Source organism: Podarcis melisellensis, assembly GCF_964234715.1.
Source record: "Podarcis melisellensis genome assembly, chromosome: 8".
NCBI classification, from domain to species: Eukaryota; Metazoa; Chordata; class Lepidosauria; order Squamata; family Lacertidae; genus Podarcis; species Podarcis melisellensis.
This window is the reverse complement of record NC_138540.1, coordinates 26,277,662-26,294,277: the sequence shown is the minus strand read 5'-3', so window position 1 is coordinate 26,294,277 and position 16,616 is coordinate 26,277,662. Positions and strand designations below refer to the sequence as shown.

The window sequence follows — 16,616 nt, the reverse complement described above, 5'->3', positions numbered from 1 at the left end:
GCAAGACCTACCAGCCAGACCAAACTGCAAAAGATACAAAAGCAAAGGACAAGATGCGTCTCTCCCAGTTAGCTTTTCAGGAGCCTAATTTAGGTGCAAAAAACAGCTTTGTTCTTGCCATTGTTAAAACAATTTGGAGTCAGAAACCCTTGTAAACCACCCCAAAATCTACCAGTAGATCATGTTCTATCTACTGCCCACCTTTGGTGTAAGTGAGTCATAGTGCTGCTTCTTTTTCACAAGTATCGTAGCTAATTCCTTCCAACTCTTTGATACAATGAATCTATGATCAATGTAATCCTCTATGGTTAGTGTGTTTGACTGGAATGTGCCATTCTGGACTGGGCAGCCTTTGACTAGATGTGAACATTTTACCTGTGGCTACTTTGCCATCTAGTGGCGAGATAGGATATGCACAGAAAGGCCACTTTCACCAATGCTCTTAATGATGTGTGTGTGTTTTATTTTTCTGTTTGCTGCCCTGGGCTCCTTTGGGTGGACCCATGGAATAGACGTTTAAATAATGATTTATTTTTGTTTTTACAGAAGGGATGCGCTGCTGGTACCCTCACTCCCAGAACTCCTATATTAGAAGCTACCCTCAAGGAAAACTGTGAAGAAAATAGCCATTTACCTTTGTTTTTTCAGCAAGTTTGTTGGTTAACATTCCGTGCTCCGTGCGAAACTTATTTATGTCTTCTTTGTATCTCTTCACCTGTAGCTCCAGCTCGCTGATTTGCTGTAGGCACCAGAGGGAAGTGGGGAGGATCAGTTGTAGAAAATCACACCAACCTTTATCCCAAGGATTTTTTTTAGTATGTAAGAAACACAAGCAGAGGTCCTCTGAGCTACGGGTGGTAAGAAATTCTAGCGGCCTGTGGTCACAGCTTCCATCCTTATTCAAAGCAGAACTGATGCCTCTCAGGCAGTTAATGTGGTTAGTTACTGACCGGATCCGATTTCTATTCCAGTTATATTTAAACATGTAATACTTAAGTCATGCCTCCTAATATTGAACACTACTGGTGTGTGCTGAGAGGAACTGCAGCCAACACAGAACCACTAAAGAATAAGAAGGAAGGGCAGCCTGCTTGGGGGAGCCTCAAGGTTTGCAGAAGTACAAACTATAGATAGATACAAAAGGAGCAACCTTACTTCTCCCCCCCAAAAAAATGAAGTTTGAGCACGCACAGTGGCCACAAAAGACTGTATCTAAAATCAGTCCTACTTATGAGTAAGACTCATTGAAATTAATGGACATTAAAGTATTTCAAGGGGTTTACTCTGCAAAAAACTTAAATGTAGTCAACTAAAAACTACTCAAAATCAGACCCACTGAAATTAATGGACCTAAATCAGACATGTCTGCTAAGTGCAATGGGTATACTCTGAGTAGGGACATGGGTGGCGCTGTGGGTTAAACCACGGAGCCTAGGGCATGCCGATCAGAAGGTCGGCGGTTCAAATCCCCGCAACGGGGTGAGCTCCCATTGCTCGGTCCCTGCTCCTGCCAACCTAGCGGTTTGAAAGCACGAAGTGCAAGTAGATAAATAGGTACCGCTCCGGCGGGAAGGTAAACGGCATTTCCATGCGCTGCTCTGGTTTCACCAGAAGCGGCTTAGTTATGCTGGCCACATGACCTGGAAGCTGTATGCCGGCTCCCTTGGCCAATAAAGTGAGATGAGCGCCGCAACCCCAGAGTCATTCGCGACTGGACCTAATGGTCAGGGGTCCCTTTACCTTTATACTCTGAGTAGGAGTAGCCCTAATTCAGCCTAGAATGTTTACTGCCAGTTGGAAAAGGAAAATAGAAAGTTTGGGGTGGGGGCAGAGAAATGGGATAGAGTTTCCTAGAAGAGAATGAGGCTGGAATGCTCAAGAGGAGCACTCCAGCTAGGAGGAAAGCACACAGTGCAAGACAGGTGCTGCAGCCCCCCATTTGCAATAGGCAATCTTAAAACTAATAAAGGGTTAAACTGCTAGCGAATCCATCTATCATTCTAAGTCTGCATGGGTGTTATATCCATAAGCAAATGTTAAGTAAACTGAAGGCTAACTCACATTCTGATAAGCATTTACTTCTCTCTCTCTGAATTCACGCTTCATTTCCTCTTTAATCCTAGCACACTGCAACGAACAGCAACGAAGGAAAACATGATCAAGCAAGGGAGGCATTACCATTTTCACACTGGCGCTTCTGGTATATAGAAGGGTACTTTATTCCTATTTGAAAGTTCAAATTTCACAACAAATAATGTTTTGTGTTGTTGTTGTTTTTAAAAAACATAACCCCCCCCCCAAAGCAAAATATCAATTCTAAATGCAGGCGCCTTCAACCAGCTCCCTGATTATTAAAGACTTCTGCAAGAGTTTTACAGCAAAGGAAGAAAAAACAAAAAAGCCATGCGCAATGAATCTGAGCAAGAATGACACAGATTTAAAAATGTCAGCTATACTGCCAGTCAAAGCCAGCTTGCTTTGGGGGAAGCAGGAGAAGAAGACCTTTTCTTTGGCACTTAAAACATAAGGTATCCTGGACTGTGATCACTTATGCACAGTAGTCCATGTGTTGGTAGTATCAAGACTTGATTACTGCAATGTGCTTTATGTGGGGCTTCCCTTAGGCCTGGTCCAGAATTTTTAGCATGGCAAGTAACTTTCCAACAGCATGTAATACATGTGGGAGTAACTTTCCAACAGCATGTAATACCTGTGCTCCAGGAACTGCACTGGCTGCCTATACACTACCTATCCAGGTTCAAAGTTTCGCAACTGGTGTACAAAGCCATAAACAACTTGAGCCAGAGGACCATAAAGAGCACATCACCCCCTTTTAGGCTGACCAGAGCCCTGAGATTTTGGGAAGTGGCTCATGTCCCAGAAATCAAATCTCTCTGTGTTTCGAAGGTATCGTTCAACAAGGTCACCGAGCAAAGTCACCAGTGAAGGTGAGGCAGATGCTGACATTGCATGGTTTTTGGCATGCTGCAAAAACATTTTTATTTCAGCAAGCATTTCCAGAACATTGATTTCATCTAGCCACTTTTAATGCTCCTCTGTTGTATTTATGGTGTATGCTATTCTGTATTTCTACAGCTCACTGGCCTTGCTTTGTACCCCAAATATTTTTGCCCTTGTGTCCCTGAACTATGCTAGTGCTTCTTGCCTGCCTGGACAGAGGATAGAGAGGGGTGTGTGAGTGAGTGTAGAAACTAGCCTGATACACAAAAGTAAAGTTCACATTCGTCAATGTGCCCACTTTTGTCTCTGGGCCACCCAACACTGGCCCAGAAGGTTGCCCAGAAGAGAATGTGGTCCTCAGGATGAAAAAGGCTTTTCAAATATCATGAGATCAAAACCAATAGATGATATTTATAATTTCCAGCATTATATGGAAACTATGTGGTTTCCCATCCCAGATTTCTTTTGTAACAAGTGTCCCCTCGGCCATAACTTTTGACAAAACAATGAGTTTATTGCTTGTGATATGCTTGTGATATGTGGCCAATATCCAAGGAGTTTATAATGTTCATGCCGATTTCTAAGAGCCCAGTAGCACCTGAAAGACTAACAAATTTATGTGGCGCAAGAAGACTCTCTTGCTATTTTGGAAGCAACAAAATAACATGGCTACCCCCCCTAGAAATTGTTTCTGGTTTTGATATACTTGATTTTATCAAACAACAGGACCAAAGGGTGCAAAATTTGCAAAGCCTGTATTTAAGGGAGGCGATATTCTTTTCAGTCATTTTTTTGTTTTGTTTGGCTGCAAGCCACCCTGAGAATCCTGTTGGGAAAGGTGACCCTTCTCTGATTTATTTACGTCGTTTATATTTGTTCAATATTTCAGAGAAAGCTCTGAGCTGTTTACAGCATCATAAAAATAACACCAAAAGGTTTTTTTAAAAAAACACACTCGTGCGCACACCACAACCCTACATTTTGAAGCCACGGCACAACAATTAGGTATGCCATAAAATATAAAATAAAATAAACCATCCAACTTATAGGGACCATTATTAACTACTAGCAGAGCCAAAACACAGAAACACAACAGAGACAATCAGAGCTACGCATCAAGTATACAATCATGTATTTATAGGTAGCAGTAGCTTTCTCACATGCAAGCTAAATAAGAGCTTAGTTGCTGGATCAAGACACAGGCTCATCTAGTCTATAGCGTTCTCACAGTGGCCAACCAGATGCCCCAAAGGGAAGCCAACAAGCAGGTCTTGAGCGCAGCAGTGCTGTCCCCACTTGCGATTCCCAGCTATCTCCCATAAATCCAAACACAGTTTTCAACCAACGAGATAAAAAGCAGCCTGGCCTGCTCCTCTGCCTTGAAACAGCTGCCTGGTCTGCAACAATCCACAGGCCATTTTCAGGGAAGTGCTACTCTCAGCAGCAGACCAGCTGTTCAAAGGAGCAGGGACAGGTGGGTAAAAAAGTTGGCAAGCAAATCCAGACCAGGGTGCATGTGAACTGTGGACCAGGCGATAAACAAGCCAAGTGCCAAAGGAAGGACTAGTAGTAGCTCCTTGAAAACAGGTGAAGTGATGGCCAAATGAAAAGAACGCCCCAAATACAAAACATACATTTACATGGGAGTACTTTGATTGCAGGAATGCAGCCCTGGGCCATATTCATTAAAAACATTTGTTTTGAATTAACCTTGCCAGCTGGAAACCAAAGCACCACACAACTCACTGTGAATGATTTCATTGTCTTCCATTTTCAGTAGAGTATGGGAGTGACTGGGTGGATGGTGTCTTTGTGTGGATTGGTAGATGATTGATACTGCATGAGCAGGACGTACCATATGATTTGTGTAAATGCATGGCAGAGTTTGGATGAGAGGTGTGGTGGGGTTAGTGATGCATATTTTGAATCATGCTTTGCCTTTGGCAAGACAGAGGCTGAAGAAGAAAGAGGTCCCTGCTAAGGCGCTTTCAAAATGTGATGGGGGGTTTTATTGTTTTACATTACATTGCATTACGTCTTTGTATTATATCTTGTTTTCCTGTTTCATTCCACCACCACCACCCCATATATATCAGTTGTGAGGAACAGTTGGCCCTCCAAATGTTGCTGAACTACAACTCCCATCAGTCCCTGCAAACATGCCCAATGGCCAGGCATGACCAAACGTTCCCCACGTCATATATATATATATATATATATGGGGTGTATAGACAGATTGTGTATGTGTCCTTGTGTAAACCACCAAGAGACTGCCTTAGGGTTAAGTGTATAAATAATATGAATATATAGATAAAACAAGTCAGCCCAAAAGCATCTGAATCAGTATTTTTAACTGAAACTAATTGAAACAGAGGGTGGCAGCATCCACACTGCCTTTTGCTCATGCCTAGAAAACTGGTTCTGCATGTTTGGAGCAGAAGCTGGCTCTGCACCATGCCGGTTGTCTACAGCTTGTGGTGGGGGGTGTGTGTGTGTGTTTTAAATAAGGAGTTGAGCACTGGGATAAACTTCCAAATTGCATTTGAATTAATGTTTATAAAATTGCAAGTAGTTTGCCTGAAGTGGAGGTGGGGATGGGTGGGGGAAGAAACGCATCACACCTGCCATATTTAGGCAGCTGCCAGGGCCCATGAGTCCCAGCAGAGCTCGCCAGGGCTGGTATCACCTTGCCTCAGCTGCTGCTTATGGTGCTGGCACTGGCAGTGCTACAGCCTCCAGTCACCCCCTCGCTTCAAAAAGCATTACCTGCTGCAGTGCAGCCTCTGTTAGGAGCCAGGTGACGGCTCAGCTCTTGACTTGATGCCCTGCTAAAATTCCAACAATGCAATGCCCAGATTAGCAATGAGCCGTGGGGGTTGTAGCACAGGAGTCCTCAGCACTAAGTGGAGCAGAAGCTGCTCAGCTCGTAACAGTAGCTATACCATGCTGGGTAAACCTGTCTAGAGAGTGACAGGCGACTACAGTTGTGCCAGGGGAGGGCAAGTGATGGTGGACACCAGCAGCAATGGTGGCATTGGGTGACAGTGGGGAACTAATGATTCCGGGGGTTCCTGATTGCTGGTGCTAGGTGTGGGTGTCCAGCTGGTAAATATGTACTCAAGCCTGGGGCCAGTCCTGCAACCCAGTTAGTATTTGATTTGCAAAGGTCGTGAGAAGCCATGTTTACTTATGGGGCAAGTAAAATGCAGGGAGGTATCTTCTGAAGGTACAACAGTGTGAAGGGACTTTCAAAAACATTTTGCAATACTGTGTTGAGAAAGGCAGATATTCCATTAGGCATGAAGACCTCTTTGGATCTTAGCCATTTCCTGTGATAGTAATGATCAGGAGATTTATTGGCTTAAAAAATACATCCCCCAAGTATCAAATCACTGCAGGAGTACTGGTGAAAAATAGATGCAGGAGAGGTACAGACCTTTGTGCAAAATTGAAGGTTTGTAGGAGCACTCATTAGTTAAGAACGTTACAAAAGACTGGGATAGAATCAGCAATGCACGAAGCAGCACAAGTCAAACCTACAGTTCTTAGAAAGGGCTTTGATCAGTCAGAGATGCACAACTAACTCTTTTAAATGTCCCTTTGCCTATTCTTTTAAAATGCTACAGGGGGGCATGATTTGGTTAAAATTGGAACTAGGAGCTGAGACTGTGTAGTTCGTAAGAGGTCGCCTAACACTTACCCAGCCCCAGAATTTAAATACTCTGAAAGGGAGCCTTATTGTTACAAAGGCAGGCATCCAACATGGTTTTCAAAGACACACATAAGAATCAGGAATGATAATAGAAGTGGAAGTGCATTAATGAGTCACAGTGGAATTCAAGAGCCAGACTAATTCAAGAACCAACCTGAAAGTGAGCATGGGAGGCACAGTGTCGTGCACTGATGGAAAGAAGGTAGAAGGAATGACCCATGAAACACAAAATGGCAACCAGGTGGCCTTTCCTAGTTACTCCAGAGCAAGGAAGAGCAGTAGGAGGCCATGAGGCTGCATAGCAGGCTGTGCAGAGGGGTTGGTTCTACTGCATCACCTGACTCTCTAGGGAGTTTTGAGGGATGGTCAGCAAATGCCTACAGCTCCCTCTACAGTGAGTGGAGCCAGTCTACAGGTGTCACAGGTCTTGAGCTGGGGGTTCCTGGCAACTCCGTGCAAAACGCTACTCCAGGGGTGGGGAACCTCAGGAACCAAATGCAACCCTCTGTATCTGGATAACTCTCCCTTAAGCCACACCCTTCACTGGCTCTGCTTTGCTTTTCTGGAATGTGTCCTTGAACTCTAATCATGCACCTTGTCAACGTTAATCCAATATTCCTACAATTTAGTTATTCAAAAGGGAAGAACATAATGGACGGGTGTGTGCATTGTGTGGGGTAGCACCCCACATACTAGAATCCAAGCAGGGTTTTAAAAAAACATGATTATTCACCTGGGCAGAAACCTGGGCAAGCTGGTTATCCTTCTCCCTGCTTTCTCTCCTAAACTTCTCCACCTCTATTTTCAATTGCTGGATGTTATGATCCTTTGATATAATGTCTTTTTGCAAACTGGTCACCAGTCCTGCGGGAAGAAATAATAAGGCATAGATTATTTTTTTAAAAAAAAAAAATCTTCATAATGATGTCTTAAAGAATATTAATGAAATAAATAAATAACCTGCTCAGAGGAGACTCATTGAAATGAGTAGACTTAACTTAGTGATGTTCATAAATCACAGTGGTTCTACTCTGAGTAGGATTAATGCTGGTTACAACGCTAGAGGTTATTCTGGATGACTGCAAAAAGGAAGCCCTTAAAAGCCAATTTGAGCTTCCCAAATATAAGGCAGCGAGGGAAAGAAGTGACCTAAGCTGTACAAAATAAGGAGCAAATGATCCCGAAGTTATTGCTGACTGGACAAAGCACACCTGTTGTAAGAGAATAGCTCTTCTTCAGCGCCTCAGTTTCTTGCTTCCAGTGTGCAATTTGTAGGTCTCGTTCAGAAAGGGAATGGTACAACACTTCACTCGTGTTACTCTGCAAGTTGCAAACCTATTGCAAACATGATTATGGAAACAAAAGATAGAACACAGCCAGTTCACACCAATTTGGATTCAATCGTGCATTTCTATAGCACCAATGCAGACAACAAAACCCCTGTGAGGCAGGCATGCAGAATGATCCTACAGTCACATTACACTGGGTGGGAAGTCTGGAGAAGACAGGATCTGTGCAGCTCCGCAAAGCCAAGTCAAAGGGAGATGGCACTCTCACTGTGGCAAGTGAACGTGGCCCCTGGTCAGGCATTTCAGGCATCACAGAAGTGTAGCTGCAATGGGCATTAATGCTGCTGCAGAACTGTTTCATTTCCTCCTCATTCATTCATTACATTCTAGAGCAGAGGTGGAGGGGGGGTCCTGAGGGCCTCCTGGTGCAGTTGGACTCCAACTCCCATCAGTCCCAGCCAGTGTGGCCAATGGTCAGGGACGATGGGGAGTTGGAGAGTCACATGCTCCGTATCCCAAAGGGCACAGGAAGGGGGGTGCAGCCCACCCTGGGTGTCATCCTTGAGGGGGGTGACAAAATGGCACACCGCGGGGGTCGGCACTTACCGCGGGGCCTGGCCCGCAGTGCGCCCAAGCCCCACATCTCTCCTGGGAGTGATGCAGAGGCACAGGGCCCCCACTGCCCAAAATAGCGGCGTGGGGCTTGCGTCCACCAGGCAGACTCCGTGGGCGGCTTGCTGCGCTGCCCCCGTGGTTGGATCGCCACACCCCCACCGCTTCAGGTGCCAGAGCAACTAGCTACACCCCTGCGTATTCCTCTAATGTATCTCCATCACCATGTCTCCAATTTTGCTGTCAGGCTGCCTGAACCCCACATATTGGCTCTTCCATTCTAAACCCAGACATCTAGGCAGATCTCTACAGCTGTGCATTATTTTATGCTTATCCTTGTCCCACTGGCAACTTCCTTGGATCACCAAATAATCTGTGAGCCCCCAGGGGCAGAATGTCTACAACTTTAATAAATGCAGCCTGGGAAAAGGGCAGTGTGGCGAGAACAGCTCTGTCTATTTTCATACATCAAGTTTAAATTGCTTGAGTTCCTCTTGCAGCATTCACACACATGCTGTTAATAAATAAGAGAGGTGCTTGGAATGCGAGTGAATATACTGGCCAATGTAGGTTTTCCATTAACATTAAAAAGCCGAATGAAAGAAGCACCGTTAAGCCGTACATGTGAAAAAACCAACCCAAAGAGCCAAAAGCAGTTGCATTCCCTCTTCCATCTACATGCTCCAGTTCCCTCCTTGAGTTCCTGATTAATGGCAAACTATTGCTCAGCGCTACATCCAAACTGGGCAAACCATGGCTTGCCACTGATCAGTAAGTCAGAAGGAATAATAAAAAAAGAGATGGAAGGAGGGGGTTGGTCCAATTCATTCTGACCTTTCCCATTTTACATAAAAGACATACTTTTCAATGTATTCACCAGTAAAACAAGCATTTTGTTATGTAAAACACCTTTTTTTGTATGCACTTTTGTGCAGCAAAAAAAGCACTCCAAAATCTGAAGACGAGTGCAATCCAACCAGGAGGTGCATTCCAATCTGCAAGCCAGTTCATGAGTGTTGGATTGGGTTGGTCCATTTCAAAAAAGTGGACTGAATATATTCTTCTCCAAGCCCAGCTGTAGCTCTGTGATAAAGTACATGCTTTGAAGGCAAAAGGTTGCACGTTCAAATGCCAGGATCCGCAGATGGGCTGGGAAAGCCCCTTGTCTGAACCCTGGAAAGATGCTGTCATTGTAGACAATATCAGGCTAATTCAGAGGAAGGCAGCTTCCAATATTTCTGAACCTCGGGTCCATCACTGTTCCCTGTCCCTCCATACCTCCTCTTTCAAGGCTTTAATCTCTTTTGTCTTTGCGGAAACATCTTGTTCAAGGTCCACCAGCTTCTGATGAAACTCAGCGTCCTTCTTGGCAAGAGCTGCCATCATCTTCTCTGTCATCATGGCAATCTCATTTTGAAGATTTGCTATCACCGTGTCTTTGCGACTGCACTCGCTTTCAAAGCCAGAGAGGCGGCTGATTTCATTCCCCATTTTCAGAATTACCTCGTCCTGTGTAGAGGAATACAGCTACTTGGGACCATAACATGCCTTTGTTCCTGACTAGCTTCTGTTTTTTCTTATTCCTTAACCAAGTGAACACTGGATTCTTTACGAAATGCCAAATCCCTCTATTCTAGTTATTAAATATATACATATTTCACCATCTGAAGCAGTTATCTGCATGAGATTTACTTGCCCTATACCGGGGGTGACTAACCTGCGGCTTTCCAGATATTGTGGGACTACAATTTCCATTATCTACTGGGCATATTAGCTGGGCCTGGTGGGATTTGAAGTCCAAGAACATCTGGAGAGCCACAAATTCGCTATTCTGTCCTATTCCCTAAAATTCACCCTCTAGTAACATTCTTATCAAACCAGTACTCAGGCACCATGAAATAAGAAGTGCTTGCACACAAAAGCTTATACCAGAACAAAGTTAGTTGGTCTATAAGGTGCTACTAGACAATTTTTGTTTTTAATAAAAACACAAGCAATTCATAAAAAATAGACAAAAAACCTCCCCAAAACAGCAGTAGAACACGCTGGTAGTACACCAGCAGCAAAACAACATAATCATAGCCTATCAAAAAAACTAGGGCAGCGGTGAAGAACTGCAACAAGTTATTAAAAATTGTTTATTGGTTTCAAAGTGTTAGCAGCCTTGGAATTCAATGGGATTCAAATGTTCTTAGTCAAGCTTTTCCAACCTGATGCCCTCCAGATGTAGTTGGACTCGGGGATGATGAGAGGTGGAGACAGACAATAACTAGAGGGCACCAGGTTGAGAAAGACTGCTTTAAACACTTAGAGATAATCGTACACTTCCACATAGGAACCTCACCCTTTCCTTGAGAAGTGCATCCCCTTGATGAACAGTGGTCAAAGGCCCAATAGCAGCTCCGCTTCCTGGAACAGAACAAGACACCCAGAGAGTGACAGTGAAAAAGTAATCTTACCCTGAGTTTGATGGTGCATTTTTATTGCAGCTTCTTGCCAAGGCACTTCTGAAACTTGGCTTCAAGCACTGATAAGCCAGTCTCCCCACCCCACCCCCTACTTCTGCCAACTCATTAGACAATAGCAATTTGGGGACAGAAGTGCCAGGGAGAGGGTGGGGAGGAAGTACAATGCTCCATTATTATTCATCACTGTTTGGTTTTCTTATAAGTATTTAAAGTACGGAAACTAAAATGTGTGTAGCAAGTGTAGCTGACACCTTCCAGGCTTAACTACCATACATTTTAGAAAGCTGCTTGTTTGCTTGGATACATCTTAAGATATTTTAAACAAATTTTGCATGCTCGTTCCTGAGATCAGGTAGCAGATTGTTGTCTATGTTTGGATACAATTGGATGCTGCACCTTTCAAAACTGCACTGATTTCAAAACTGCACTGACCCCTTGATTTCTTAGAATTTTTGAGCAATGCTGGGTACAAGACTGCTAGTTGAAATAAATGCTGGATTTGACATTTGCACACAACTACACATTGCAAATCTGAAAATATGTAGACTTTGGATTGTGTCACTGCTATTAAGAAGAAATCAAGTAGTGCACAACAACCTGTTGTTATTATTATTACTCACCCATCACCAGCTGGTCCCAGGGTGGGTTACAATTTAAAATTCAGGAAAATAGTTAAAACTTCACATTCACAAAAAGAGGGGGGCTTCTAAATTCTCTCACCCTTCAGATCCCTCCCCAAAATTCTTCTGTAAAGCATTTGGTCTCACTCCCAACCCAAGCAGAATCACTTCTTGTTACTCTTCTCTCTCTCTCTATTGCACATTCTTTTCCTTTCCCCCTTCCATCCCTTTGTTTTCTTTGTTTTCTCTCGCACATATGACATTTAGATTGCAAACTCCTTGCAGGCAGGGACCTGTGTTTTTGTTTACGATGGTCTGCAGAGCGCCACAAGGCCACCATTTACACAATAAGTAACCATTGATACCTAGAACCGCCCTACTGAGCCTTCCAAGCAATGCGACACGAGGCTTAGGGCAATACCTGGTATTGGTGCAGAAGGCTTGATGAACGCATCAGGAGAGAAAGAAGGTGAAGCAACCGGCCTGCCCCAAGCATTTACAGGCCTTTTTCTAAGCGGTGGATGTGGCAAAGTCCCACTTCCGCCATAGGACCAGCTGCGGCTAATAGGCGGGGACCTTTGAGACTGAAGGGATGGAAACTGAGCAGCAGCCACTGGTGAAGGAGGCTTTGTCTCTGTAACTAAATGTAGTTGCCCTGGCCAGGCTACACGGCGACTCACAGGAGGGCGGGAGACCTATGGGGGGGGATAAGTTTTTTTAAGTCCATTAAAATAATAAAACGTAGGCATAAATCAAACCCTCTCAATAAAGTCTTATTGTTAGAAACATGGATAAAACAACCACAACAACAGATTCCATGTATTGATTATTTATAGCAGACAGCATCTTAAAAAGCAGAGACATCACCTTGCCAACAAAGGTCTGTATAGTTAAAGCTATGGTTTTCCCAGTAGTGATGTATGGAAGTGAGAGCTGGACCATAATAAGGCTGATCGCCGAAGAATTGATGCTTTTGAATTATGGTGCTGGAGGAGACTTTTGAGAGTCCCACGGACTGCAAGAAGATCAAACCTATCCATTCTTAAGGAAATCAGCCCTGAGTGCTCACTGGAAGGACAGATCCTGAAGCTGAGGCTCCAATACTTTGGCCACCTCATGAGAAAAGAAGACTCCCTGGAAAAGACCCTGATGTTGGGAAAGATTGAGGGCACAAGGAGAAGAGGACGACAGAGGATGAGATGGTTGGACAGTGTTCTCGAAGCTACCAGCATGAGTTTGACCAAACTGCGGGAGGCAGTGGAAGACAGGAGTGCCTGGTGTGCTCTGGTCCATGGGGCCACGAAGAGTTGGACACGACTAAACGACAAAACAACAACAACAATCTTATACACACACACACACGTATCTTCAGATAAAGACCCTCTCCCAACCAGGTAGACCATTGGGATAGGTAGAACTCTGCTTATTATTTCAGTTTATATGATAAACATCCATCTCAATAGGTCTCAGTTGCCTCAGGCATAATATGGAAAGCTGTATAAATAAAACTGGCATTAAGTGCTTCAAGTGTACTTGGGATTCAATGCACTAAGTGCTGTCTGAGCAACATGGCAATCACTGTGATACAACTCAGGTTATTGTACATGTTTAAGACTGAAGTGCTAGAAGCAAACAGCAGGGTATAAAGGGGCCTATGAAAAGCATTAAGCAGTGACCTTATAAAATGAATGACATCACCTTTACCTGAGGTCCATTTTCTAGCACAAGCTCAAAGGCTGTTCCATTGGAGCCAAACCGCAAAATGTCTCCAGGGCTCACTTTCACTGCCGCGTTCTGAATGTGGCAATCATTAACAAACGTTCCATGGGTCGAGTTGAAATCCCGGAGAATGAAGCTGTTTTCTGAATCACTGAATTCGATGGCTGCATGGTGCTCTTCAATCCCTAGAGACTGAAAGTTACATTTCAAAACTCAGCAGCATAAAGACTTCCTGGAGAAACAGACTTGTTCAATATTACCGCTTGATATTTGTTTCTCAAACCAGCTTCACGCCTACTGGAGTCATTAAGCAGTTCATAATTCACCTCTAGCCAAGGTGTAAACACCTTTGCATAGACATCCCAGCTCTGTCAGCTTCCCCTGTTGTGTACAATTCTGACACTAATGAAACCATACTGATGTGAACAGCTTGGGGGGAAGAACTGTGACATGCACTGAAAAACAACAACTCTATGGCGGTAAAGTGAGCATCCCCTAAATTAGGCTGTGAGAACCCCTGATTTGTAGTAACTAAGATGTATGCTCCAGGGTATGCCTCTGCTTTGCTCCCTGTCTCTTTCTTTCTGTCTCTCTCTCTCCCCACTCCACTCCCTGCTCCCCTATTTTGCATCTGGCTCCAGTTGGTGGACCCAAGTTGGGATTTCTAGTAAAAAGTGAAAACAAAAAGAAATTAGATCCTACAAGCCACAGAAGTCTACCCCAGAACACAGTCTGAAAGCCAACAATTTGGTGCAGGTCCCATCATCCTTAGCCACTGGCTATGCTAGCAGAGGCTGATGGGAATTGGGGCCTAACAACATCTGGAGGGAGACAGAACAGTGAGCTTCATGGCTGAGCAATGATTTGAATCTGTATCTTTCTGGTTCTGGGTCATGTGTGTAGCCAAAGGGGGCAGGGGGAAAGCTGACCCCCCAGATCAAGTAAAACAATAGAAATACTTAAGTAACTGAGCAACCATGTTAGTTCTGCCCATCCTAACAAAAATCCTGGCTATGCCCATGTCCTAGGTCCATTATTTTTACTAAGGGGTGGGGAACCTGTATGTGTTCCAGATGTGGCTGGGCTCCAACTCCCATCAGCCCTAGCCAGCATGGTCAACAGCCAAGGATGGTGGGAGTTGTAGTCTAACAACATTTGGAGGGCCAGAGCATCCCCATCCCTGCTCCAACCACCATACCTCACAGGCAATTCTGCACAAGCTAAGAAATAACGGTTCTAAAACGTGGTAAGACATTTAACAGCAAATACAATAAGCAGAACCAGTTAATCTGATAAAATCACCTTCAGGATAATGTCAGAGTCTTCATGCCTTCCTATAGTGGTTATCTTTGGCCTCAGTGCCAAGATGCCATCAGGACTCTTCAGAAAAGCCTTCATGGTGTTGCCTATAAAATGTATGCAAAAAGCAGGTTTGAATGCTCATAGGAGAGAGCACAGCCATGAATATCATTTTTTGTTTTGTGGTAATGCCGATAAAACAAAAGTTGTTTGATAGCACCTGCTCGCGAAATGCCTTTTAAGGGTTTTTCTTAGGTGCCTTAAATACTATTGTTGATAGAAAGGCAGCATATAAAGTTCTGCCAATGTTAGCCATACTCTGAGGAGGAGACCTAATGCAATCAAGAAGGGTGTGTTGTTTTTATTATGGTATGTATTTTTTGATATATATAGTAAACCACCCTGTAATCTTCAGATGGAAGGTGGCATAGAAATTTAATAAATAATAATAAATCCATTAATTTCAATGGGTAGAACTTAGATGGATGCATCCCATTTAGCTGTGATTTCTGCATTGGCTTCCTTCCCGCTCTACAATTTTATGTTTACATCCATTTCTTAAGAGAATGAACGAAAACAAACCCCAAGATCAAGCAAGCGAAATAAATGAAGCGAGCCAAAAATAAGCTTTGCTCCTGCCAATTCCCTGCCTCCCAATTGCACAGGAGGTGAGGTGGAGGAGGAGGGACTTCTCTACAGTTGTATGCCTAAACCATGCACTCTGCACATGCTTAAGGGAGTAACGCTCTCACCTTTAGCTTTCTTCCTCCAGGGGTTGAAAGCATGTGGTCGGACTAAAGCTTGGAAGAAATTAACACACACACACAGAAAAACACACGACACTCCCCCCCACAGTCCCGCCACGGCCCCAACCCACCTCCCCCTCAATCCAGTCGAGCAGAGCCGCCACCTTCAGGCCTGTGTGCGCTTGTGAAGCTGCCGGGCTCGTCTCCATGGCAACCCAGCTAGGCCCCGGCCTCCACTTGGAGGCAGAGCATGTGAAGGAGGAGCGAAGCCAGCCCTCCGGTGACCATGGCAACCGGATATGCCCAGCTAGGCCACCGCCTCCGTCTCCATGGCAACCAAGAAGGCTGGGCTAGGCCGCGCCATCCCCCGCGCGGCGAGCTTTCGTTTCTCCCCATTCCGCCTTGACAAGCCGCCTTTGCGATAAGGGAAACCTTTGACAAACACCACCACTCCGCAGTGATCATCCGCACTCACACGTGCGTTTCATTTGCCTTTATTCCCCGCCCCCTTTCCCCCTGCAAGTTGCCAACCCAGCGTGATATCCTCACGCCCAGTTTCATCCTCACAACGACCCTGCGAGGTGGGTTAAGCTGAGATTCAGGAGCTTTAAACCTGAATAGGGATTCGATCCTGGGTCTTTCCAGTTCTAGTCCAACAAAGTGGCCACAATAAAGTGACTACAGTGCAGCTTAGTGTAAAGTTCCAGGAAAAGCCTTTAAAGGCAGGTGTAATTTCATGGTGAAGCAGGTTGCATTCACGGTTCAAATTCAGTGGTGCGACAGAATACTTGGTAAAGCATCCTGGTTTGTGGGCAGAAGCTGCCCCCATCGGGGTGGGGACGAACAGTAACTGAAAGCACTGAGAGATGCAACTAGTCAATGGAAATTACTGTCTAGCAAAACAGAAATTCAAAATTCTTACAGCAAAGCATGTTTCTGAAGCACTCTTTGATGCTTTCATTATGATCTATATTAGGACCATAGCTGTCAGCGTTTCCCTTTTTTAAAGGGAAATTCCCTTATTCCGAATAGGATTCCTCGCAAGAAAAGGGAAAAGTTGACAGCTATGATTAGGACCTATCCTATTACAGTGGTACCACGGATTAAGAACTTAATTCGTTCCGGAGGTCTGTTCTTAACCTGAAACTGTTCTTAACCCGAAGCACCACTTTGGATAATGGGGCCTCCCA

At 44.5% G+C, this 16,616-nt stretch overlaps 1 protein-coding gene and 1 long non-coding RNA gene across 3 annotated transcripts in view; one reads left to right on the top strand and one right to left on the bottom strand.

The window, feature by feature from the left end:
* Positions 1–15,771, bottom strand: part of FHAD1 (forkhead associated phosphopeptide binding domain 1) — a 38,505-nt gene extending 22,734 nt beyond the window's left edge. Inside the window, exons 1-10 of the mRNA XM_081921760.1 lie at positions 15,558–15,771; positions 14,684–14,787; positions 13,367–13,573; positions 12,084–12,357; positions 10,919–10,983; positions 9,853–10,083; positions 7,885–8,008; positions 7,407–7,537; positions 2,062–2,127; positions 635–739 (exon numbers count right to left, since the gene is read on the bottom strand). Coding sequence (XP_081777886.1) covers positions 635–739; positions 2,062–2,127; positions 7,407–7,537; positions 7,885–8,008; positions 9,853–10,083; positions 10,919–10,983; positions 12,084–12,357; positions 13,367–13,573; positions 14,684–14,779 — 1,299 coding nt within the window. The 5' untranslated portion in view covers positions 14,780–14,787; positions 15,558–15,771. The remainder of the gene's footprint in view (positions 1–634; positions 740–2,061; positions 2,128–7,406; positions 7,538–7,884; positions 8,009–9,852; positions 10,084–10,918; positions 10,984–12,083; positions 12,358–13,366; positions 13,574–14,683; positions 14,788–15,557) is intronic.
* Positions 15,772–15,775: 4 nt separating this feature from the next.
* The window catches only part of LOC309377011, a 72,920-nt gene continuing 72,079 nt past the window's right edge, over positions 15,776–16,616 (top strand). For both annotated transcript variants that reach the window (XR_014171363.1, XR_014171364.1), the window contains exon 1: positions 15,776–16,007. This is a non-coding gene — a long non-coding RNA (uncharacterized lncRNA). The remainder of the gene's footprint in view (positions 16,008–16,616) is intronic.